At 35.0% G+C, this 27,537-nt stretch overlaps 1 protein-coding gene across 4 annotated transcripts; it reads left to right on the top strand.

Annotated features, from left to right (window-relative positions):
* Positions 1-230: 230 nt before the first annotated feature.
* LOC123549740 (ras-related protein Rab-13-like) lies at positions 231-26,955 on the top strand. 4 transcript variants are annotated; one of them, XM_053544937.1, is made up of 4 exons: positions 239-619; positions 12,123-12,306; positions 24,627-25,059; positions 26,110-26,955. In XM_053544937.1, coding segments are annotated over exons 1-4 (702 nt in total). In that variant the 5' UTR covers positions 239-536; the 3' UTR covers positions 26,112-26,955. The 4 variants fall into 4 exon arrangements, with proteins under 4 accessions (XP_045193990.1, XP_053400912.1, XP_053400913.1 ...); XM_045338055.2 differs by having other exon boundaries at positions 231-619; positions 24,627-26,955; XM_053544938.1 differs by lacking the exon at positions 239-619 and adding an exon at positions 2,805-2,953 and having other exon boundaries at positions 24,627-26,955.
* Positions 26,956-27,537: the final 582 nt, after the last annotated feature.

The following is a 27,537-nucleotide window of genomic DNA, read 5'->3' as shown; positions in this document are numbered from 1 at the left end:
CCCTCTGTTGTTATTGTGATTTCATTCATATGAGTCGGACCATATGTGCTGGACGTTTGTTTTGACAACTCCATAAATATTTTCTTGGATTTACGTGACGTTAGAACAAACTTCCATTAAGAGTTTTCCATCCATCGCTTTCACGCTTTATTAATTTTTATCGTTTTTACAGTTCAAACTGAGAGTTCCACTCTGCATGTATTTCTGCGAGTACATGTTTATAAAGCTTCATAAGGTGTAGTGGGAGTTCCAGGAGAAACGTTCTTTGTCTCGTGCGGTGTGAAAATGTTTCACTATTAGGGCTAATTGCTGAAATAGTGCTGCGGTTTTTCGGAATACAGATATTACATGTCGAAAATTGTGTCAAAGTAAACGGAATTATAGAAAGCGTTGAGTTTGCAAAGTGTTACGTACAGGTTGAAATGTGAAATAATAAATTATGGAATTTTCAATGTCACGTTTAACAGGAATATTAATGAACTAAAGTGGAACAGGCCTACATTAAATGCACGTCCTTAGTGTAAAGTGGGAGAACTATGTCCCAGAAAATATGTCTCGTAGCATCTGGGATACACTATGACACCCTAAACAACAATTACAGACATACAAACGGACGCAGGTAGGTAGATCTACATCGCAACTTCCGCGTTGTCAATTTATTTACAAATGTAAATATGTAGGGCCTATGCGTTGTTGAACAAAAAAAGCATTCATCTATCCGTCCATCAAAACGGAATGAATCTCATAATGCGTCTGGAATGGGTCTAGACTTTTGGCCTTGGAATCTCATGTATAGTAAAACCTGTCTGTAAAGACCACTCTTAGGCGATTAAAAATGATCTTTATGAACAACTGGACTTTTTTCGCAGGCTATAAACTAAACTACGCTGTGAATAGGAAACAAAAAAGAAAAGTGGTATTGAGAGCCCGGGGTACGTGTCTGTTCAGAGGTGTATGGGCTTTAACACAGGTTTCACAGTATATTTGTATTTTGTACGGAGCAACAACCAGGCTGGTGATGAAGGCATTGAAATCAATAGTTTTGTTTAATTTTAGAGAACCTCTATTTGCTTTATTTCTGCTGCATGCTGATTTTTTTTTTTCACGTACAGGGTGTACCTAAAATGATGTAACTGTTTAGGTGTAGGAGATAGCGGAGCTCCTAGTATATTCTACTTTTATTTTTTATTTAATATTGACATAATCTAGACTGGCATCAATCGTCAGAGTCCTGTAAAATAAACATCTCTGCCATAATGTCCTCTTAAATAGCACTTTCTGAATAAAAAAGCAATATCTAGAATAAATTTTATTACTGGTTATTTGATCTCAACAGACTTTGTAAGTCTAGAAATAATATGTCAGACAATTATCCTCAGATTTATCACAAAAGTACAGATTGTTTCATACTGTCCTAAACAATAATGTCTCTAGTGAAATAGGCATCTACCCCAAAATATCTTAGAGAACGTAAAACAAACATACTTGTAATACAATGTCATACTTTATTTCGCTTACTTTTATTTTTAAGTCTAAAAAATCAGACTTTGTAAAACCCGAAAAACTAAGGTTACGATAATGTTTGTAGAAACAATTAAAGGAAACACAGAAACATTTCTTACTTAGGTAAAATATAATAACTTGATACACTTTTACTTTACTAATCTAATTAAAAGGCATTATCATAGCAAATCATTAAAGACTACCTACATGCTTTTCTTCTGTCTTGTTAGTTGTTACAGCCTGTATATGCTTACCACGCCTTCTTTACATCAACAACTTTTTTACAAAATTGCATATACATTGTGCTGGGGAGAAGTGCTAAACATCACGACTACAAGACAGGACAGAAATCAAATACTGCCCAGCTCAATATACTACTCCACGTACAGATCTGATGTGGAATTGGCCACCAATGTATAGACAGTGCTCAACCTAAACCCTCGCTTTTGCCTGTTTTGTTTGTTTTTATTTTCCAGCGTGCTGCTATGACATTTGACGCTTTGGCGCAATAGCTGTGACATATTACTATATAGAGTTTCAGTCTTCTTTGTTTGATAGTAAAATACATCGGGTCAAAGGTAAGAAAATAAAATTGTAGAAACGCCACCAACGCCAATGTGACTGATTTTATGCGCAAAGTGAACAAAAATGAGTGTAAATGAATAAATATCATTTAATATGCCATTAAACAAAGAGCTATAAAAATAGCTATTTGCATTAAATTAAAAATAGAAAAAAATTCTTGAACAAAATCTGATAAACCGTCTTTAACACTTTAACATAAAACGTATAAAAATCTAGAAATATAGATATTGTAACGCAGCGCGTGTTACGTGAAGTTTCTTTGCAAATTGGGGAATATTTTTAGCTCAGATTCAGTTTTTGAGTTATTATTTATCATTTATTTGTTCGGCTTAAGTCCGCTTAATTGAGGGAATTAGCTAGCAAAATCCAGATTCTGTTTCTTCTTTTATTCAGTTTTCAACAACAATATACGGATGTCCACATAACAACAATAATTTCTAAAAACACAACTACAGTAGATCTAATCAAAACTTTGTAATTATCTAGTCGGATATCTCGACATGAAACACAGAAGTATATGTCCTTATTTCGTAGGTAAAATTCTTCTGTCCATCGTTAAAATTGACTTTTTATGAGGTTCATGACAACAATAAAATTAACCAATGATATTGCAGGAATCCTAGATGTCCCCTAGCAACAAATCTCGCATACCGCGATACCTAGTGAGATTACTGAACTAAAAAAGCACTGACGCTGCCAATACACTTACATGAATCTTTAGACACAAAACTTTTGGGAAACCCTGTACTTACTATGATCACGTGATAGTCACGTGATAAAACACTCTAAAATCTATTACTTCCGGATTGAGGAAATGATGTTAATATTTTGAAGACCTTTTGTTTATTTGACCCCATTTATCGCCGTAAGTTGATTCTTTTTGTTCCCTTTATTATATTAATGCATTTCTTTAATTTATTATCAGACTGGGGTGTTGAAGATGTGTCACATTGTAGTAACCGCGAAAAAGAGATGTTATGGCTGTAGCCTGTAGTTCAGATCAGACAGAGATGTTGATATGCTGTCATGGATCTTCTATCACAAAATAAAAATAGCATCAGTTAAGTTATGGTAGCCAGAACTAGGCTGTAAAGTGTATTAGCTTTGTCGTAGTCTGATTGCGCCGGTAGTCCAAATAATTGTACTCGAGAGTTGAATATCGTTATATTATTTTGACTTGTCGATATCCGCCTCCCTAGGTAGACAACGTAAAATATCAAAATGTAAAATCGGTCTGCCCGAGGTCTCATTATTTAGACTAATTGCGCCGGCTGACACCTTGGGGTCAGTTACATCATCCCTACCCCACATCCACCAAAACTTTTCAGTCAGTATCTTTCATACTAGCACTCAGTTTAAATACAGCTTCTTCCCGAGAACCATCCGACTGTGGAACACACTACCAACCTCAGTTGCTGAGGCTCTCTCCTTGGCTAGTCCAACTAATTTGACGTGATCCTAGGAAATATTGAGATATTTTTTTCATATATATCCCCACTTGCGTCAAACACTCGAATGACCAGAATAGTTGAAGCAACTTCCGATGAAATTTTCATCGCTGCCGACGCTTTACATGCTATAGGTTTAAATGTGGATTATTTCACGAATTGGCCATAAATTAAAATATAACTTACATGTATCGAAAGGGGATTCAATTCCTCATTAATCTATGTTAAAATTATCAAATAATATCCAAAATTACGAATTTTCTGGTGATTTTAATCTTTGTATGTACTGTACACGGTCAACGTTTATCGTGTGTTTACACGCCATATTATAAAACCAGTAACTTTACAAGACTGTGTGCTGTGATTTAACATACATTATTTTGGTCCTTCAAAGTTTGGATGTTTAGGTTGCCCGTCACAAATATAAAACAATCTTAACGTCGAATTATTTTGACTACCTCCTTGAAACACTTCAAGACTCAAGAGGGAGCTATCTATCCAACCCTTCTAAATGGTGACTTTCCTCCAGTTGTGGCATTTTCAATGATAAGACTCCTGAGCTGTGCTGGCGGGGACACTTACCTGGTAGCGCCACGCAAGCCGGAGAGGTCAGCACGTATAGTCTTTTGAAAAATGTCTCAGCTGGGCAATCTTTTACTTTTATTTCCTTACTTTTACTACATTGCACTTGTCCGAGTCTTTTTCATACTTTCATCTCTTTCTTCTTCCAATAATGTACATAAATCCCACTCTGGGGAATTGTTGTACAGTGTGATATGTACAAGGCTGTGTGAGGTGCGCAAGTATATACAGGTGCAGGTAAAACGATAAAAACCGTGATCCCGTGACTACGGCGTCATCATATATTTCTATTCTGTCAATTTCTACTTCAAAAATTTGAGCAGAAAACATTTTACTACTTTCTGGTCCAAAGCATTCAAGGATATTTACATTCGCCCTATTCTTTTCCATTGAAACTTTTGACGTTCATTTCGTATGAACAGCAAAAGGAAAGGCGCTAAAGTTATGTCATCGCTGCTAAGTGATAACCGACCGTTGTTTTGACGACGTCCGCGTAGAGTCAGGGAGAACATTCCTTAGATGGCCCACCGCTTAGCTCAGTAGGGAGAGCGTTGGTCTACAGATCGCGGGGTGGCGAGTTCGATCCCCGGGCGGGATGTATGTTCTCCATGACGATTTGATAAAAGACATTGTGTGTGAAATCATTCGTCCTCCACCTCTGATAATTCATGTGGGGCAGTTGGAAGTTACTTGCGGAGAACAGGTTAGTACTGGTATAGAATCTAGGAACACTGGTTAGGTTAACTGCCCGCCATTACATGACTGAAATACTGTTGAAAAACAGCGTTAAACCCAAACCAAACAAACAAATTCCTTAGATGACGTCGCAGTTGTTCCATCTGGTGAACAGAATGGCCGGGAAGCTGATTTAAATGCCAAATGATACAAATTATATGCAGTTCATTATATTATATGGCTTACAAATGGAAAGGAAATATAATGTAAATATAAGAAATGAAACTATTTTTTTCAGTGTTCATGCGAAATGAACAACAGAGTAGGATCGGCAAATTAAATATGAATCACTAGTGCGATTAAGGATTTGCCGATCCTATTCTGTTGTTAATTTCGCATGAACACCGATAAAAAATCATTTCATTTCTTAGATATTGATCCAAGCTCTCCCCTCACTCCCCCAGTAACACTCTTTGACCTACATACATTCGTTTATTATCATATTTTAAGACCATGTTCTTATGAAGACATTCTTCATAGCGATAATTGTTCCGGAGGGGAGCAGTTGAGACCTGAGTGCATGTATTCATCAATTGTCACAAATCATTAAATTTATCATACTTACTTAGAGATACTTAGAGATCCATCGATGTAATGTAAGCCGCTAAGGCTTGTCGACATCACCTCAAATCGTCTTCTTTTTAGTGTGCACTTCCGGCTGTTGTGGTTGCAATTAATAGACCAAACTGAAACATCATGCAGTACAAATGAACTTATACAAACACATACAGTGGTCATAAAAATAACCAACTTGAAGGGACTCACCACAAGATATATATTTGCACTTTTTACTGTTTCATCTAAAAGCAAGTTTGAGACCATTACAAATTTAACTGGTTACATCCCTTTTCCATTTTGAATGTCAGGATAAGGCATGTTCTTTTGTGTTATGATATTTGCAGAATTGCAAGGAATGGTTGGTGCCCGAGCCTGGTAGGGCAAGGGTACCAACGTATCCCGTGGGATTCTAACATGCTATAATACGAATTAAAAATGCGTTAATGCTGTTCTAGCATAAAATGCGAAAAAACTAATAAATGAATGAATTATTCTTCAACGCCATTAAATTTCCATGAAATGTGTGGGAGTGTCTGAGTTATTTTTAGCTCACCTGTCACAAAGTGACAAGGTGAGCTTTTGTGATCGCGCAGCGTCCGTCGTCCGTCAGTCCATGCGTGCGTAAACTTTTGCTTGTGACCACTCTAGAGGTCACATTTTTCATGGGGTCTTTATGAAAATTGGTCAGAATGTTCATCTTGATGATATCTAGGTCAAGTTCGAAACTGGGTCATGTGTGGTCAAGAACTAGGTCAGTAGGTCTAAAAATAGAAAAACCTTGTGACCTCTCTAGAGGCCATATATTTCACAAGATCTTCATGAAAATTGGTCAGAATGTTCACCTTGATGATATCTAGGTCAGATTCGAAACTGGGTCACATGCCATCAAAAACTAGGTCAGTAGGTCAAATAATAGAAAAACCTTGTGACCTCTCTAAAGGCCATATTTTTCATGGGATCTGTATGAAAGTTGGTCTGAATTTTCATCTTGATGATATCTAGGTCAGGTTTGAAACTGGGTCATGTGCGGTCAAAAACTAGGTCAGTAGGTCTAAAAATAGAAAAACCTTGTGACCTCTCTAGAGGCCATACTTGTGAATGGATCTTCATAAAAATTGGTCAGAGTGTTCATCTTGATGATATCTAGGTCAAGTTTGAAAGTGGGTCATGTGTCTTCAAAAAGTAGGTCAGTAGGTCAAATAATGAAAAAACCTTGTGATCTCTCTAGAGGTCATATTTTTCAAGGGATCTGTATGAAAGTTGGTCTGAATGTTTATCTTGATGATATATAGGTCAAGTTTGAAACTGGGTCAGCTGCGATCAAAAACTAGGTCAGTAGGTCTTAAAATAGAAAAACCTTGTGACCTCTCTAGAGGCCATACCCTTGAGTGGATCTTCATGAAAATTAGTCAGAATGTTAACCTTGATGATATCTAGGTCAAGTTTGAAACTTGGTTACGTGCCTTCAAAAACTAGGTCAGTAGGTCAAATAATAGAAAAACCTTGTGACCTCTCTAGAGGCCATAATTTTCATGGGATCTGTATGAAAGTGGGTCTGAATGTTCATCTTGATGATATCTAGGTCAAGTTGAAACTGGGTCAACTGCGGTCAAAAACTAGGTCAGTAGGTCTAAAATTAGAAAAATCTTTTGACCTGTCTAGAGGCCATATTTTTCAACGGATCTTCATGAAAATTGGTCAGAATTTTTATCTTGATGATATCTAGGTCAAGTTCAAAACTGGGTCACATGAGCTCAAAAACTAGGTCACTATGTCAAATAATAGAAAAAACGACGCCATACTCAAAACTGGGTCATGTGGGAAGAGGTGAGCGATTCAGGACCATCATGGTCCTCTTGTTTCATGTTGACGTCATTTCCTTTTGAATTATCCATTTTGGGGCCATTATATGATTACACTTTGCCACGGAAGGCACATATATAAAAAGGTGTTTTAACAGCACATGTGCGCGAGGATCTTTCTGTTCACACACATTTTCTCTTCTGCCCCTGAAAACTGACAAGAACAGCAATTTTCTGCTAGAAGAATCTTAAGCATCATAAATGATTTAAATATTCCAGAAACTAACATAAGGTATCATACTGATTGTACATTTTTAGCTCGACTATTCGAAGAATAGTCTAGCTATTCTACTCACCCTGGCGTCGGCGTCGGCGTCACACCTTGGTTTTTGCATGCAAGTACATACAGCTATCATTTAAAGGCATATAGCTTTGAAACTTATTTATTCTTTTTCTAGGTCAATTACCAACCTCACTGGGTCAAGTTCCATAACTCTAACATGTATTTTGAGCAAATTATGCCCCCTTTTGGACTTAGAAAATTCTGGTTAAAGTTTTACATGCAAGTTACTATCTCCAAAACTAATGCAGATATTGAATTGAAACTTCACATGTGTCTTCGGGGTTATAAAACTAGTTGATAGCACCAAGTCCCATAACTCTGACCTTTATTTTGGCCAAATTATGCCCCCTTTTGGACTTAGAAAATTCTGGTTAAAGTTTTGCGTGCAAGTACATACAGCTATTACTAAAAGGCATATAGATTTGAAACTTATTTTTTCTTTTTCTAGATCAATTACCTACCTCACTGGGTCAAGTCCCATAACTCTGACATGTATTTTGGCCAAATTATGCCCCCTTTTGGACTTAGAAAATTCTGGTTAAAGTTTTACATGCAAGTTACTATCTCCAAAACTAATGCAGATATTGAATTGAAACTTCACATGTGTCTTCGGGGTTATAAAACTAGTTGATAGCACCAAGTTCCATAACTCTGACCTTTATTTTGGCCAAATTATGCCCCCTTTTTGACTTAGAAAATTCTGGTTAAAGTTTTGCGTGCAAGTACATACAGCTATTACTAAAAGGCATATAGATTTGAAACTTATTTTTTCTTTTTCTAGATCAATTACCTACCTCACTGGGTCAAGTCCCATAACTCTGACATGTATTTTGGCCAAATTATGCCCCCATTTGGACTTAGAAAATCCTGGTTAAAGTTTTACATGCAAGTAACTATCTCCAAAACTACTACAGATATTAAATTGAAACTTCACATGTGTCTTCGGGGTTATAAAACTAGTTGATAGCACCAAGTCCTATAACTCTGACATGTATTTTGGGCAAATTATGCCCCCTTTTGGACTTAGAAAATCCTGGTTAAAGTTTTGCGTGCAAGTACATACAGCTATTACCAAAAGGCATATAGCTTTGAAACTTATTTATTCTTTTTCTAGGTCAATTACCAGCCTCACTGGGTCTAGTTCCATAACTCTTAACATGTATTTTGAGCAAATTATGCCCCCTTTTGCACTTAGAAAATTCTGGTTAAAGTTTTACATGCAAGTTACTATCCCCAAAACTAATGCAGATATTGAATTGAAACTTAATATGTTTCTTCGGGGTTATAAAACTAGTGGATAGCACCAAGTCCCATAACTCTGATATGTATTTTGGTCAAATTATGTCCCCTTTCGAACTTAAAACTCTTTTGATATTTAACATTTTGGGTAATAATTTCCTGCTTCTGTGACAATATTTCGAATAGTCGAGCTTGGCTGTCTTACGGACAGCTCTTGTTTGCACTATAATAAATCCAGGAATATGTTCATTTGGACAGGTTATTTAAAAGAAACCCACCGTCAGAACTCAAAATGCATTATGCAAATCAAGCAACAGAACAGATGTGTACATCGTCTTTATACACCAGGGAATGGCTTGGTAAAATTTGACCAGTTTTGTCCTCATTTGAACAATATCACAGAACACTTTTGCATTTTTGGGTGCTAGCCATTTTCTAGAAAGATCAACTGTTTCAGCAAATGGGTAAATGATGTTGGTGTTCCATAAGACTAGTCATTCAAGTGAATTTGCATATAATGGAAAATACAAGGTAGAAACCTGAAGGCCATGCTAAAAGTCTGTCTTTTAATATATAGGAAAATTTGTGGTCAAGTACATTCGTTTTTGCATAACAGTGTGAGGGTGGGAGTTTTGCCTAATTATTGTGCATTTTAGGGAATCTCTACACTGATGCTCAAGTTGCCATATGACCTATGATTGTGACTGAATGGGGAGCAGTGCAGATTATGATCAGACTGCACAGATGTGCCGGCTGATCATGATCTACGCTTGTAGCAAAGGCAGAATCTATGGTGTCCAGCATGATAAGGGTTAAAGGCCATCAAGATATGTCCAAAAACAACAACAACATGGCTCTGGGGATGGGCATGCTTTTCCTTTTGTGGCGCTGTGGAAAACTTTGAAAATCCCCTGAATCTGCAAGACAGTTTTCAAAGTAATTTGGCAGAAAATGTTCTTTATTATACCTGTTGCGAAACTCTGGTGAACGATATAAGGCCATAATGACCCTCTTGTTTTCTGGATCTGTTTTTCCATTAGGGTTCACTGTAACAACTTGGTATGTACTGGCTGACCAAAAAAAGAAGGCTTGTTTTCTGATTGTCTCAGTAATATCTGCTGGAAGTTTCAGTCTTCTTGCATTGTAGATTGAAATACCACACCATGTACATTACTTCAATCATCAAATTTAGCACAATTCAAAAGCTTGTATTTAACATGGTGGCTGTCTTGTGGGCAGCTTGCTTTTTCATGATTGTAAAAACTTTGGTTCTTACAAGTTTTTTGTATGTTTATCTTTTTTCTCTCACTTTTGATATTTCAACTTACTTACATTGAGTAAACATTTAATAGCTGTGACAAGAAGCCCTCTAGCTTTCAAAAGCATGATTATGTTTCTTACAGAAACTTTATATCTTGAGTCCATACCTTTTGAAGTTTGGGTGAAACCCTAAAGGTTATCATTATACTATTTAACAACAGGATAGTGGAGAAAAACAATAGTTTCCACATTATTTATGGAGATTTATTACAGTGATTTACTTTAAACAAATTTCGCATTATCTTACTAAGGACATTGGTAAACACGATATATCTATGTCGTCACACCTTAGTTTTCCACCTGGCTGGAGATTGAAATATTCTATGCTTAAAGAAAACATTTTAAAGTTTTATTATTTAATTTTTATTGAAAAGAAAATCTGTGTTTGGATATATCTTTAACCCATTAGTCCTCAAAAAGGTTTTAGGTTTCTTTTTGGAAATTTATTTCATTTTTTTTATTGAAAAGTAAACTCTGTGTCAACCATTTTGTCCCCAAAAAGATTTCAAATTATTAATAGCTACAGTAAAAAAGAACAAAAGAAAGAGTTTATAAACTGTTAGTTTTCTCTTTCTAAATAAAAAACGTATAAAAACAAAGAAAAACGTTTCTTTTTTTTCAGTTATATAGCTCAAAACAAAATTTGCTCACAAAACTTCAAAAATGCATAAGCAACCAAAATATTTCATCTATCATTTGTTTTCTACAGTGGCATAGAGGGGACATAGGAAATATTTTATTTTTTTTTATCACGTGCGAACGTGTTAATTAACACGTGCGCACGTGATAACTATCACATTTGCACATGATAAATAAAATATTTCCAGTTCGCACGTGGAAGTTAACATGTGCGCACATGATAAATGAAATATTTCCTATGTCCCCTCTATGCAACCGTAGTTTTCCTTTGCTTACAAATAAAGTAGAAGATGAAACTTTAAACATGTTTTATCCAAAAGGCCTTAATTCACAATGGAAAGTGTCTTTTCAAATTTGTTTCTTGCTGATGAATTCAAAACTTGTAAGATCTTTTAAAAATTAAAAATGGTTCTGTTACCACCCTTAAAATTCCTAGAATGATGTATTATATGAATGCTGCTGTCTTATATTGAAAAAGAAATTGTGAAAACTTGAATTTATTCAAGCAAGTAATACAATAATATTAATAAAAATTTAAAGAATAATCACAAATACAGATAGAAGATATTTTGAAATGCAACCTGGCTTGATATTTCAGTGTAGATTGTATCAACAATGTTTTATGAATAAAATCTCACCTATGGCTTCATGTTGACTATCTCCCTTTAAAATTTTACACCTGGCTAGAGATTACAAAATTTAACATACTGAAATGTGTCCACCATATGAATTAAAAAATTTAATACCATTGGAACTGTGTCATTATGCTAAATTAATTTTGTATACAAGGACAAGAATTAAAAATAATTAACATATTGCTAACGTATGAAGTAATTTAATATTAAAAACAAAATTATGAATGGAGATTTTTGATGCAGAAATATTAAACAGCCATATGAGAGAGTTTTTAGGAGTTTTTATAATTGCAAATTATGTTTTGAATCTCTTATAATTCGGACAACAGTTGGATTATAATAATAGAAAATTCAAGCATAAGATAATTTTTGCATATTATTTTTTGTGCATAGTATGTGGAAATAAAATTTGAAAAAAAGTAGTGAAATAATGCATTGATGGAAGACATATGTGGCTGTTGAAATTAATAAACTCACTATGTATGAATGACTGCAAGGCATGAAATGAAAGGCATTAAATTCGTGAACAATTTGTAAAATGAAAAACAGTTTAAAGTGTCCCTTGAAATATAATTCTTAATGTATATCGCCTGGGAGTGTGACAAGTTTTGAAGTGGATATTATACAGTAGGAGGAGTTAGTAACAAACTATGCCTAAAAGTAAGAAAACGAAAGACTCTGATAAAAATGGAAACACAAATGTTACTAACGCGAGCTTGGATGATTATTTCAGGCTTACCATGGCAACGGGGCCACCTAACTACAAGATCATCTTGTGTGGGGAGTACGGCGTGGGGAAAAGCTCATTATTCCGTAGATTTATGAACGATACGTTCTCAACAGAGCGAGGTAAAAAGTCGACCATAGGGTTAGACCAGGCTTCACAGAGTTTCCATGTTGCCGGAGAAGAAGTAAAGGTAAAAGTTAATAAAAATTTTTTAATAGATTATGATATACTTTATACAAGATTATTTTGGCTTGATTGTAGGAAAAGCGCGGCATCCATTGAGGCACTCTCAAGTCAACTCGTTGTACAGCCTTTTAAAAACCAGTAGACTTTAAGTCATATGGGCAGGGCTTTCGGTAGGTCCTGAAACTCAAGAGTCATTGACTCTTCAGCCTAAATTTTCAAGGGTCAAAATCAGATTTTCAAGAGTCAAGATCAGCTTTTCAGGGGTCAAGCTACATGTATACTTTTATTAATGCAACTCCCACAGACTTTATCTAAAACTAGTACATTAGTCATAACAGATTTTCTTAAGTAATTCATATTTTAGTTGTCTTATTTTGCACATTGCCTAAAAGTGGGTGGGGTTTAGTGCTTTGCATGCTTTTATTATCAGCAAATTCTTCTAAATAAGAGCTGCTTTGGCAACATTGATCATATTTTTCGTAAGTGTACTAGAAAAATCTTGTAAGAAATGATAAAAATGTCCGAAAATGGCGGTCTCGAAAACGAGTGACAAATACGGAAAACGAAAGTAACATTTGAAATTCTTGAAAAAATAACTGTTTTAAATTTCATCATACCACGTATAATTTCTGCTTATTTAATTTGTTTTGGCCCAAACAAAGCCTCGGCAATGATAATAAATTTGCTATAGACCGTGACGGCCGACCGGCTCATGTAATCGTATCGAGCACACAAAATAATTAACAAGTGGTACAAACACGATAATCTAAGGCTGCATTGTTTATCAATTAACTTTTGCACATTGATCAATAAACACCTTTGATAATGACAAGGCATACTGTACTAAATACAAACCGCGAGATAATCACGTGTCATTTGGCGCGTGACGTGACTGACATCTGTCGGTAGCTAATTAACATACGACGCTCCGCCTACTGCCATATTTCCGCTTATGCCGGCGAACAATATTGAAATTCACTGGGATTTTGATTGACAGGGGGCAGAACTATCGAACTTGAGACGCATCAAAGTAAATTTCCGCGAGTCAAGCCGATGCACGTGGCGTAATTTATGCGGGTCAAATACGAGTTTTTCTCGATTTTCGCGGGTCAAAACCCGGGACCTCGGGTCAACCGAACGCCCTGATGGGTAGGCACAGTTACAAGTTTCTAACTCATGAACCATAGCATGAGCGGCTGCCAATTATCTGACTGCACCATCACTCTATGTCACATCAACTTGCAACAAATCTTCTTGTAAGAAAATTTTCATGCAACAAAAGTTTCATGGACTTAAAACATTAAGATTTTAATAGTTTGAATAGAATAAAACTTGAATTCATGGACCTAAAACATTAAGATTTTAATAGTTTGAATAAAACAAAACTTGAAGCTTATTTCAATGTTTTGTTTACTCCACTTCCTGGGAAGACCTAAAGCTTTTGTCTTACATTGGAAGTAAGTAAGTAACGACTTTATTTATAGTGGATGACATATTTGTCAGAGCCAAAGGGAGGTTTGAACGTTCGGCTTCCCAACTGCAAAACCCACCTCTGATTTGAACATTGACCTCTTTATATTATTCATGTTGCACAAATGTGTGTTTTGTAGTTCAATTATTTTTCATTCACATCAGTTAAACATAAATTTTGAATGTCAAATTTAAATCCTCATCACCATCCTGTAGGAGACGTGCTTAAATTCAAGAACTTGTTCTGAATCACCATTTTACGTAGATTTGCTTAACAATGATTCAGACAGTTTAATTTTTTGAAAAGCATTGAACTGTCATTTTACAGGCTTAAGATGTTACATGAAAATCAAAGTTTAAAATCTTACATTGAAAATATATTATTAGTATTGTATGGAATGCACCAAGGACAATGACTTTTTTCCCTGACCTCTCAAATAACGTCTGTGGAACAAAAACAAAGTTGTGTTCATTTTTAGCAGCTTAAGAAGTGTATATCTGAACTTCGATATAATTTATGATATTTTAATATTTTTGATTAAATTAATGAACTTACAGAGATGTGTTTTAGCTACTTAACCGCATGATTTTCACATTTCTGAGAACCAGCATGGACCATAATGTAGTATATTGGTTCTGTGAGTGGATAATTAGTAATATAAGCAGGATGAACCTAGATTGCTTATAATAATCGGCTCTGTTTTGCATTAAGCTAATTACAGAAATAATAGCTAACTTATAATAGTGCACATTACATACCGTAGTATTCCTGGTGCATGCACTGTATACATAAAAGAAGCGCAGCACTATTTTATTGCTATTTTGTTAAAGTGCATAATTTTATTTATATTACTTGACTCCTTATATAAATCGGAGGTCCATAGTTATATATAGCTTTATGACTTGTCTTTATTCAACAAATTTCTGTGCTAATGTATCAAGAATTAAGAAAAAAGATCTGTGAAAATTTGATTCTGACATCATGTAATAAAACACTTATTGAATGGCTTCATTACAAAGGAGGGCCAATATTTTTAACATGAAAACAGGAATGTTAGGGTCGGGGTAGGAATGTTGTACATCTGAATATTGTTCATCATCACAATGGTCTTGATTTCTTTTTGATATTTTTTGGTACTCCTGGATTAGGTTTGACTTGTTGGCATTAAATTGTTCAAAATTTATTAACCTCATGGTTAATTCAGATGAGGAAGCTACTTGTCTGTTGTTCTTTATGTGTTTGGTATGACACAGCCAGGGAGTGAAGCAGTGTACTACATTAGGTAATATCATAATCAGATTGCTCATCAGCTATGAAATATCTGTTTATAATCTACAGATGGAAATAGTTCTCTCTTAGATATCATCAGTCCTTCAGTTATATATAACAAACAATACATAAATAGCAGACAAAAGATCAAGACTATCCCCAATCGTTTTATGGTATTTACTGGTACCTGATACCCTCTATATCAAAACATGTATCTCTAACATGCATTTCAGAATTACCATACTTTATCTAAATAGCACCCTTTGGAAAACTGAAAACCCGGGTATCTCAACCTCAAGAAATTTTAATGTTTTGGCGAAAATGGCTGTTTCTTGAAAATACAAATTCCTGGATTTCAACTTTTGAAGATAGACGAAAGTATTCTTTAGTTCTTTGGGATTTAATTTTATTGCTTGATGAAACCATAAAATCCACAAAAATTAGTTCACCATGAATATTAATGATTCTGCAGTGTCTTTTCTACAACCTGAAACAATGGAACTTGTCCACAGCCTCGCAGTATAACTTCCACATTCCTTGTGCAGGGCTGTATAAACACATCAGCGGATTGTTCTAAATTGTTTTCCATACTTATAACATGTAAATGTTGAGTTCTGCTCAACTTTGGGCTAGAGGGCATGGCTGCGTTTTCGCTACTGTCCATGAACAGGCTCAGTCAAACCGAGCTTACAGCAATTTTATTTTTGTTTATTTGAGTGACCTGTATGGTACAATTTTTCTACAATATGTACAATATTATCTGCATTCTCAAACAATCAACTACTATACAACTTGTTTAAGTACAGTTGTCAGTATATCTCCTCTTCAGCTTTACAGCATAGGCCCCCCTCCCACCGAATAATTTGACCAGTTTTGGTAATTATCTAAGCAAGTCAATTTTAGCTTTGACCTGTCACCATGTGTGCCCACACTCCCCCCCCCCCCCCCCTACACACACACCTCCAATCTGAAACTGCATGCTTCCTACAGGCCTACAGCATACCTTGTTTATGCAAGTGCAATACATTTTCTCTAGAACAGAACCTCTGTAAATCTGTAAAATGCATTATCAAATACTGTGCAGTGCAGTTTTTATTATGTAGAACATCTGTAAGGTACATTAATGGTGGTTTTGAAGGCTCCGGAGTGGCTTTAGTTGTTTTGGGACTTTAATACTGGACATTTTTGTGATTCCATATTGACCAGTATTTGGCATTTCATATTAAGTTTAACTGCTTTTCAATGGCTTGTCCATGTATATGCAACATATATAATTTTTCATTTTTATGACCACTTTTAAATACATTAACCTTCACTCCAAATACTTTCAATACTTTAGGTTAATAAATTTCAAAGATTTGTGAACTTGATTTACCTTCTTTCTGACATGAATATTGACATAGGGTAGTAAATCATAAACCACTATGTTCAAAGTTTTTATATATGCACCAGAAGTCCATTGGGTTTCTCAGTAGGTAAAGTACAAGAGAACCAAATCAGATGCCACGACCTTGAGGTTGTGAGTTGGATCCTGTGTATGGAAGGTTTTGAGTTGGATCCCACTGATGGGAGAGTGTTTGTTGAATCCCACAGATGGGTGGTTGTGAGTTGGATCCCACGGTAGGCTAATGCTCTGCATTTTGATTTGACTTAAAACAGTATGTCTGATGTCATCCATCCCTCACCTTTGATTTATGTTAGGAAGTTGTGTGTTACTTGTAGAGAAGAATGATTTGTTCTGATTATTCCATACAAGCAGATATAAGTCTTTATCACATTGCTTAAAATGTTTTCTACGTACACTAACAATATCACACCTAGCAAAGCATCTCTTAGTTAGGTCATAGGTCACGCTACCAAAAACATTACTTGATCAGTTAAAAACATGGCAGTTGCAAGGGCTGGGTCAGTTATCCATGAAGAAAACAAACTTTTAACATCTTAAGTGGTCAAACTTTCAACCGTCCATTTTTTTGACCGAAGTATTCAAGACATATATTTTAGCCTTTAGACTGTTCTTTTTGTCATTTAGCAGATTTAAGGTAGTTCTGCATGATTGGTAAACAAGAATCATGACATAATATAATCATTTATCTGGAGAATATATATATATATAATACCAGATTTATATAGTGCCCTTTTCATGATAAACACGTTCAAAAACGCTTTACATATAGCAAACGCAGCCACACAGGGCGCGAAATACATCCTCAACTAGTACAGACACAGAGTGATCTGACCAGAGGGACAGAGTGAGATAAAGCCCCCAGAACAGATGGAGAAAAATCCTTTTTAGATACAGGCTTGTCCGGCTAACTTAGCCTAGCTCTTTGCGAATAGACAGTCTGGTTCTTTAACGTGCTCAGTGTATAGTACACGCGAAGCCGTCTTTCCTGGGAAGAACCAGTACAGGCCTCTTTGAACACAGAATAAACCTTGGACAGAAAAAATAATCATTCTGTATATAAATGTTTTCCTTAGTCTGTGTTCAGACGGTATGTTTTGTTCATAGGAGATAACTCCTGAGGCTATTCAAATTTTGTATAATTATGTCCCTTTTCTTCTCAAAACATACGTGTGCAGTGTGCCATACTTGTGATCGGTCAGCTAACGGTTTATCATGAGATATCGGTCACAAGCTCTGACCAGAGTTTACCAGACTAGATAATCAGAGCCAAGACTGATGAAGTCAGAATATATAAAAGAATTATTTTTTTCTAAAAAATAAAAAAAAAAAAAATGATTATCTAGTCGTTAGCCAGACTAATGTTTTCCTATGTGTACTTTTTTTATATACAACAACAGTATTTTCTAAAGATAAAATGTCATATTAAAAATGTTTACAAAATTAATAATTTCTGACAATACCTTGAAATATGCATGAAATTTGTGGATTTTTTAAATGCTGGACAAAAGTTTCAAAAGTGAAAATACAGACCTATATAATCTATTGACAGTATAAAAGATTGTTTGTTGATTTACGAGATATACATTGTAGAAAAAATTCTATTTGCGAAAAATGCCATCAAAATTGTAATTTTCCCATTGCCTCACATTATGAAAACTTCTATTGAAAAATCAAGCGCCACTACCCAATATTTTTATTTGTGGAATTTTCTTAAGTTTCAGTCAGATTTTGCACCCCTGGAAATGAAAAATATCAAAACATGCAGAACTACCTTAAATGACAGACACATATCAGTTGCATTATGATTATGTTGTAATGCTTTGTCACAGGGTATGCCACTCATTATTAAATGAATAAAAACACCTGCTTTGGATATGATTGTCAGTATTGTTATTCAAATGAATTCTTTGATCAAGTGATTGTTCAAGTCAGATATTGTCCGTAAGTATTGACCTGGCACTCATGAATATTCCGTATATTTCCGTAAATTAATTTTCGGTGTCCGAACATAAATAACAATATAACTAAATATTACATATATTATTCCTAACTGGTATATTGTCACATGTGCAGGTAGTTGTGCGGACAAAGCGTTTACCTGCCAATATCTGGATTGTGGGTTCGAGTCCTACGTCTGACCATATCTTTTTTTCCCCCTCAAAGTTTATATGCAGACTGAATACTACTCATTTGATCAAACGTATCGTGATATTTATGGTTCATTTATTAAAAGTAATCATATTTACCCGTTGCAAAATTTGGAATAAAATTATTTTAAAACTATTTTAGATAAAAAGACAAATTACCTGTCACCAGCGTTCCAGAAAAAAAGTACAAGAGAAAAGAATTGAAATTCATGAAATATGATAAATTAAATAATATAAACGATAACATTACAATAAATTAAATTGAAGAAAAAAAAAGCTCTACGTATGTGATTTCGAACCCGAGGTAACGAACGTGGAAGTCAGACACGTTACCTCTACACCACCGTGTCATCGATAAACGTTACATGTTACTTTAGTAATGTAGATACTTTCGGGATACTAATATTGCGTAAATAAACGAAAAAGCCCGAAATATTGGCGAAGATTAATGAGTGCCAGGTCAATACTTACGGACAATACCATATTTATATTATGTAAATTCACATTGATAACAACCAAAGTGCTCTTGCCAAACCTCTATTGCTATAACTTTCAACAGAAACATGTTTCCCTATAGTTGTTTAAGCACACCTGAGCACACAATGCATAAGGGTGAGTGATTGTGCTCACTGTTGGTCTGTTGTTGCTTTTGCTCACTGTTGGTCTGTTGTTGCTTGTGCTCACAGTTGGTCTGTTGTTGCTTGTGCTCATTGTTGGTCTGTTGTTGCATGTGCTCACTGTTGGTCTGTTGCAAAATTGTGGGTTTTATCGAAGTCAGTATCATTAAAAGGTCATAATTCATAATGCCTTGGTTTATTATATGGTTGCCACATTTTTGTTATGAATATATAAAATATATTTTTTTCTTGTTAAATCCTGTTTTTGATAACTGTTTTTCTCATATATTTGTCATAAGTTTGAATATTTGATTTACATTGTAGAAAATATCACTGAATTCGTTGTTTTGATTACCTCCCTTTAAGGCTCTGACTATTACAAGTTCATGTACAATATTGAAAGTAGTGCTTTTTTGACCATGTAATTTTGCGCATTCTCTATTTTGACAGCTGCCATATCTGTTTTGAACTTGAAATTAAAAGCATTCCTGCTGTAGTTTAGGAATGGTAGAACACATAAATACAAAAGTAAAATACTTACAAGACATGTTTTCTTCGAGATGATTATGTCTTCCCCCTTGTTTTTGCCCTGTCTGTCTGTCCCTATGTCACACCTTATTTCCGATCAATAACTGGAGAACCATTTGACCTAGAACCTTCAAACTTCATAGGATGGTAGGGCTTTTGGAGTAGATGGCTGCTATTGTTTTTGGGGTCACTCCATCAAAGGTCAAGGTCACAGGGGCCTGAACATGGAAAACCATTTCTGATCAATAACTTGAGAACCACTTGACCCAGAATGTTGAAACTTCATAGGATGATTGGTCATGCAGAGTAGATGATCCCTATTGTTTTGGGGGTCATTTTGTAAAGGTCAAGGTCACAGGGGCCGAACATGGAAAACCATTTCCGATCAATAACTTGAGAACCACTTGACCCAGAATGTTGAAACTTCATAGGATGATTGGACTTGCAGAGTAGATGACCCCTATTGATTTTGTGGTCACTCTATTAAAGGTCAAGGTCACAGCAGAGAGAACATGGAAATCCATTTTCGGTCAATAATTTGAGAACTATTTGACCTAGAACCTTCAAACTTCATAGGGTGATAGGACTTACAGAGTAGATGACCCCTAATGTTTTTGGGGTCACTCCATCAAAGGTCAAGGTCACAGGGGACTGAACATAGAAAACTCTTTCCAATCGATAAGATGAGAACCACTTGACCCAGAATGTTGAAACATAATAGAATGATTGGACATGCAGAGTAGATGACCCCTATTGATTTTGGAGTCACTCTGTTAAAGGTCAAGGTCACAGTAACTTGAACATGGAAAGTCATTTCTGATCAATAACTTGAGAACCACTTGACCCAGATTGTTGAAACATCATAGGATGATTGGACATGCAGAGTAGATGACCCCTATTGTTTTTGGGGTCACTTTAATAAGGGTCAAGGTCACAGCAGAGAGAACATGGAAATCCATTTTCGGTCAATAGCTTGAGAACTATTTGACCTAGAACCTTCAAACTTCATAGGGTGATAGGATTTACAGAGTAGATGACCCTTAATATCTTTGGGGTCACTCCATCGAAGGTCAAAGCCACAGAGGGCTGAACGTAGAAAACTCTTTCCAATCAATAACTTGAGAACCACTTGACCCAGAATGTTGAAACTTATTAGGATGATTGGACATGCAGGGTAGATGACCACTACTGATTTTGAGGTCACTCGATCAAAGGTCAAGGTCACAGGGGCCTGAACATGGAAAACTGTTTCCAATTCATAACTTGTGAACCACTAGGCCCAAAATGTTGAAACTTAGTGGTATGATTGGACATGCCAAGTAGATGATCCCTATTGCAGCCAACCATCAGTGTCTCTTTGACTTTCGCTCGTGTCCCCTATTGACTTCTTGCCTATAGGACTATGCACTGGGGGAGACATGCGCTTTTTTACAAAAGCATCTTCTAGTTTTACTTTATATTTGACACAACATAGTTTGAACATGGCTCTTACACAAAACTGTTTTCTATTTTGCTTAATGCAGTCCAGCTGTCTGTACACATCAGTATAATTTTCTAATTATCTTTCTACAAATTCTTAGTTTTCCTGAAAATTTCATTTAAAGCTGCTGAGTTGTTGAACTAATTATAGGAGATAATTTGTATTTCTGCTAAAGTTTAGGTCTTGTAGTCTTGTGATATTATGCAAAAGCATGGGTCTCACAGGTTCAAGTACTTGCAAGATTTTAGCTAGAAAACAAAGCGAAATAGTCAAAACTTTGAGTGTAGAAATGCATGATGTGAACTTTGTGTCATTCTTCACCACCGTTAATTATGCTTAGACAAAATTACATTTTCTGGGATCAAAAATAATTCTATCTTACATACTCTTTGGTAACAATTTAAACAACATACTGGTATTGCACTTTTAGAAGTGTATACAGCATGAAGAGATTGCTATCAATGTTATATAATAATGTTGTAAGAAACAAATTTCCCATTAACATTACTGACTTGCCATAAAAACCTATCCCAGCCATCATTGTGCTGTATGTTGATATGTGGGAATTTCTTTTTTGCTTACATTACCTGGAGAAAAAACTTACAAATATTAGTGTTTATTATCCTTAGTTTTCTCCAGACTTCTAAACAAAATTTTGAGATCTCGAGATTATCCCCTGAAACAGCTGGTCCATGTTTTACATGTCTTTGATGACTTAACAACAATATCATTCAATGCATTTATTGATTCAGGGTGAATAACTCTTACTAGGACTGGTTTGTAATTGTTTATAATATTATAATTAAGGTAAGAAATGCTGTCCAAAACGATCTTAGTTGGATGGCTTTGGAAACTGTTAAAATGACTTTGAAAGGCTCAACTAGTCCGACTACCAAATCTTTTTTAATTTTTTGAAAATATTTTTTTTCTTCTAAATTTCTACTTTTTTTGCTTGTACTGATTTGAGAATAAAAGGGGCATAATTACTCAGAATCTGAATAGCCTCAGGAGTTATCTCCAGTGAACAAACTGTAAAACAATTAATTTTGTCTAACTTTGGTTTCATATTCTCTAAAATAGGAAACTAGAAACTGAATAACCTGAACGAACTGTCATAACAATATTGAATGAATACTATTATATCAGGCAAACAAACAAACAAGGGGTATTCTCTGCCCTTGTTATCTGACCTCTACAGGTAGCAGCTGTTGAATTTTGTTTATTTCTTATCATAAGTAAGTGACATATATCAACTGATTGGTTGATAATCTACATTAAGATAATTGCCAATTTTGAGAGCCAGCTTTCAACTCTAGGCCACATATGGCCAAGGTAAAGAAATTCTGAAGTTACCGTCCTCCATGCTCACCAATATTGTTGGTCTACCTTGTACATTATTACTTGTTTTACTATTTTCATACAATTTGATTACAGACTGAACCCATCCGCATACCTATATATATTTCTTTGAAGAAGGTACATTTATATCTTAAAGATACACTTTCTTCGAAACATAGGCTCTGCTCGTCATCTTTCACACCTGATGTTTAATTCAGGATTTGTAGGCTGAGCTTATCAGCAAATCATGTAAGAGTGAATCTGACAGAATAAAGATTGATTTCTGACATGGTGGAAATTTTATCTCCAGGTGATGTTGAGTCAAACATTAATTTACATACATGAAGCAAAAGCTTAAATCATGGTAAGAAAAAGTTCTGTTTGCTGATGTGATACAAGATGATTGTAGCAGATTAATTTATAAATGGCCTATATTTATAATACTTTTAGAAGTTTGCAATTTAGAAGTATGAAAAGTGTTTTTGCAATTTTCTCAAAACATACTGGTATATGTCATGTTTCATAAACTTGATAGTAAACATTTCTTTTGTTCAATGGAAAGTCTTGGTTCTCTGCATGTCCGCGTCATACCAAAGAAAATGATATTAATAGATACCTTGATTGGGGCCTCCGTGGCTGAGTGGTTAAGGTCGCTGACTTCAAATCACTTGCCCCTCATCAAATTGGGTTCGAGCATCACTCGGGGTGTTGAATTCTTCATGTGAGGAAGCCATCCAGCTGGCTTACGGAAGGTTGGTGGTTCTACCCAGGTGCCCGCTTGTGATGAAATAATGCACGGAGGGGCACCTGGGGTCTTCCTCCACCATTAAAGCTGGAAAGTCGCCATATGACCTATCATGTGTCGGTGCAACGTTAAATCCAACAAAAAAAAAAAAAGATACCTTGATTAGCGCTCAACATTAAGAGGATAGTACTAGGACTGGTCAGACCTGTGTCAGTATAATTTGACTGGGTGGGGTATCATGTCACCTGCATGTCTATGGGTGATATTCCATTGAGGCAGCACTATAACACTGGGCATTGTGCTCACGGCATTGCTTTATCATAATATTATTATGATTTAAGTTAAGATATGACTGAAAATGTGTTTGTTGAAAATGATGCAAAACCCAAACACACATACTCATTAATAAAACTTGAAGATAAGTATTGTGCTTTAATTAACTTAGATGTATCTGTGACAAAAACAACATATTTGGTCCTAATGCAATCATAAACTCACAAGTCATATCACTTTGTACTTTCTTCAATGAACCAGCTCGGCGATATACAAAACATGTATGACCATTTTGTGTCAATTCGCCATAAAACCCAACTCACTCAATGAACGGTTTAACCAATATCTTGATCCCTTAGTTTTCCTCTTCATTTTCTGGATTCTTGCAGACAGACAGTAAGAACAATATAACATTATTTCCCCATTTTCATTAGTTCATGAACTTGCAACTTGAGGGTATAATGTTAATATCTGTCTTCAATTTAACTGGAATGATATTCTCTGTCTCTAGAACCTGTAAATAATTAGCCTGTACATCTGTAACAGATATGAAAATGTCAGCTTTCATAAGTAACAAGAGAGAATTAGCACTATATTGGCAGTATCTTTGTACAATAAACATGTCTTATAGTGACAAGCTTGCCTGTTTACCCCTGCTTTATATTAATTTGATTTGCCTGTAATGTAACAATAGTTACTATGAAGCTGATTGGGTCATTCAAGGGCAAAGAGCTGGTACCATGCTATGTAAGGAGGCACGGTTGTCGCCCCAGTAAGTTTGGAACCCAGAGCCTTCTTCGCTGTAGGCCTGTAAAATTTCAGGATTGTCTTGTATGAAGGTTGTGTGACTATGTTCTAAGCATGACAAGTTCCTCAACAGTGAAGCCAGGAATGATTATCATTATGTCCCCAAAGTCTTAGCTATTTTTTTTTAAATATAAATGTTTAATTTCAGATGTATTCCATGCCCCTAAAACTGATGATCCATTGTTTAGGCAGTTTATAGTGTTTACATTTTAGCACTAACTGTTCTGTTTATATATTTCAGTTGACGTTATGGGACACGGGCGGGATGGAACGAATGAGCTTCATCGGGCAGAGTTATTACAGAGGCGCGCATGCGGCACTTCTGTGTTACAGTATAAATAACAAAGAAACATTTTCCATCCTGTCACAGTATATCTTAGACATTGTCATGAATGCTGAAGGGGCCAAAATATTTTTGTGCGGAAATTTTGCAGACTGTGAAAGTGAAGATAGGGTAAATGAAACAGATATAGAAAATTTTACGAGAGAGTGCGGAAATGTTCTTTCTGGATCATATCAAGTTTCTTGTAAAGACGGTACTAGTGTTAAAGACATGTTTGCAGACATGGCACGCGTCCTTCATCAAGAAAATTCAAAGAAAATGACATTACGTAAGGATCTCGTAATTCAACCAGGACTTACTCCAGAACAGCCAGATCATAAAAAGAAATGTTGTACGTCATCTTGATTTTACATATAATTTTAGATTTATTGATTTTTATAATTTTCATGCATTCAGTGAAACTTCATTCTTGTGATCTGATCGAAAATTGATTTACCCTTGAACTTACTTTTTTCTGACGTCATAGACTGCCATACATTCTTACCAGTTAGGTAAATATTTCTCGAATTGCACATCTTGCATTAACTTTCAAGTCAGAGGTGACCAAACAAGAGCAGGAGACAATATTTGTTTGATTGAAAGGGAACTGACTGGACAAACTAAAAGACAAACACATATACAGATGGATGAACAGGTGGATGGACAGACAGACATACAAATAAATTGACAGACAGACAGATGGACAGATGATCAAGAGTTTTACTGTACTTTTGTTATTTTACCATATATTTAGAAAATATATATTTAAATATTTAACCAGGGATCATTATGCACATTATTCACCATGACTTCATTCAGAAATTTACTCATTATAAAAAATTGTTTAGTAAGATGGTTTATTCAAATTTTTAATGTCTCTGTTGTAAAGATTCTTGATAATTTTTATTCTAGTCATAAATTTCTTGTGTATATTAATCAGATACTTTGTCTCTTAGCTTTTTTGTCTAATTTTAAGGAAACTTTTACCAAAATGCTGATCATAGTTTTGAAACTGTTTCAAAATAGTTATGTTTTTGCCATATAGTGCACTTTGACTCATATATTTCATTAGCCTTACTGCAAAATTATCATAATGGTTAAGTGATTTGTTGTGATTGTTTGTTAATTGTTTGATTGTTGTTGTTTTTTTTCAAATATTTTGTTAAATACTTGTCACTGGTAACAAAGCAGGACTTCCAAAAAACTTAGTAATGTGACTTTGATTGTTTGTTCTTAAAACGGTAATGAACAATGTGAATCAAACTGCACTTTTTGAAAGATATTAAAGATAATAATGTTCTATTTATAGACACTTGATATTAGTATAAAATCCAGGATTTGTTGTGCCTTAGTGATATCTCTTCATTTATTAGAAATTAATTTTGTGCCTTATATTTTTCAGAGTTTTAATGCAACAAGAACACAAAAGCAGGGAACAAGGTCCATAAATAATAACAAATTCCTCAGTTTGAGTTCATTTTGGCAGCTTAATTTGAGTTCTTTGAGTGTTTCTCTTTCTTCAGTTGTCAATTTTCTACTCAAAATTTAAATGTATGCTATTATCTTGAGATGCATTTTAAAGAGTGACTGTTGCATGACTGGACTCCCCTGTATCTAAAAATGTTTCATCACTTAAACAAATCCAAGTAGAGAATCTCATCGGCCACTCAGGGCAATGTCTGTTTTACATTTTTATTCTGTATGATTTACAAATGATCTAACTTTTTAAGGTGGTGCTCTCAGTTGAAGGCTCTTGTGTTAAATTTCAGTAGAAAAGATTTGGTTCCCGTGGCAGCAAATATGAAAAATGCCTCTTCCAGTAGGGGACTTTCATTGCTTGGCAACAGTCTTGTTTCATCTAGAAGCCAAAAATATTGTTTTATAAAAATTCATTTCTTAGTTGCCGAATCGGGTGGAATAATCAAAATTTTCTCTTTTAATTTGAAAAATCTTGTTATGTTGTATTAAGTTCTTAAAACCTTACTTGCAAGCATATTGGGTAGAAAACAAATCTGAACACTCAGTTTAGAACTCTCTTTGATGAAAATGCATGTTCACAATAGTTGTATATTCTAAAAGTTCCTTAGTTATAATAGCATCTGTTTCGTAGAAATATAATCGTTTCAGCATGATAACTTGTTACCTGCTTTTATTTGTATAATCATGGTAATATTGCCAACCCTGGATTCATTAACACAGTGTATTGCTGATGTCACACAATTAGTTTGTTAATGTAATGGTTTTCATACTTAAACTTTTTGTTTTTTGGTACATTGTTGCTAGCATCCTTGTTTTTGATGGACAAATATTTTAATGAAGTGATACAGTATAAGTGAAAAAGTTTTATACCTTACTGTATAGTTACTAAGAGAGGTATTGTCCACATTTTCAAAATTCAGATATTGGGGTTTTGTCCTTTTATTATACTCTATATAAATGAAATTTCCTTGTAAAATCGGTATTTATTATAAACTTACTGACAATTTTTACAAGGTATCAATGTGCCATGCTGTTAAAGTCCTCCAAAAGGAGTAAAAGCTTTACTGAGACACAGCAAAGTCAGTACATTGGTTCTCATGTAATTTTCCTTGTTTGAGCACACTCAAAATTTTCACGAACACTATTTACAAGTAGCTTTCATTTCTGTTTGACGTACATTGTAAGAGGTCATACCAACTTTCCTCACACGTCTGATACAATATACAATATTTCATGTTTCCAGGAAGGAAGTTAAGAAAGAAAATGTTTTAATGAATTCACAGAACATATTGTCACCTGTGTGCAACAAGAAGGTAGCAGTTAAGCATTTCTTGCACTCGGATGAAACTGT

Source organism: Mercenaria mercenaria, chromosome 6 (genome assembly GCF_021730395.1).
Source record: "Mercenaria mercenaria strain notata chromosome 6, MADL_Memer_1, whole genome shotgun sequence".
In the NCBI taxonomy this organism is placed as follows: domain Eukaryota; kingdom Metazoa; phylum Mollusca; class Bivalvia; order Venerida; family Veneridae; genus Mercenaria; species Mercenaria mercenaria.
Note: the sequence above shows the minus strand (reverse complement) of the source record. Positions and strands in the feature narration are given on the sequence as shown.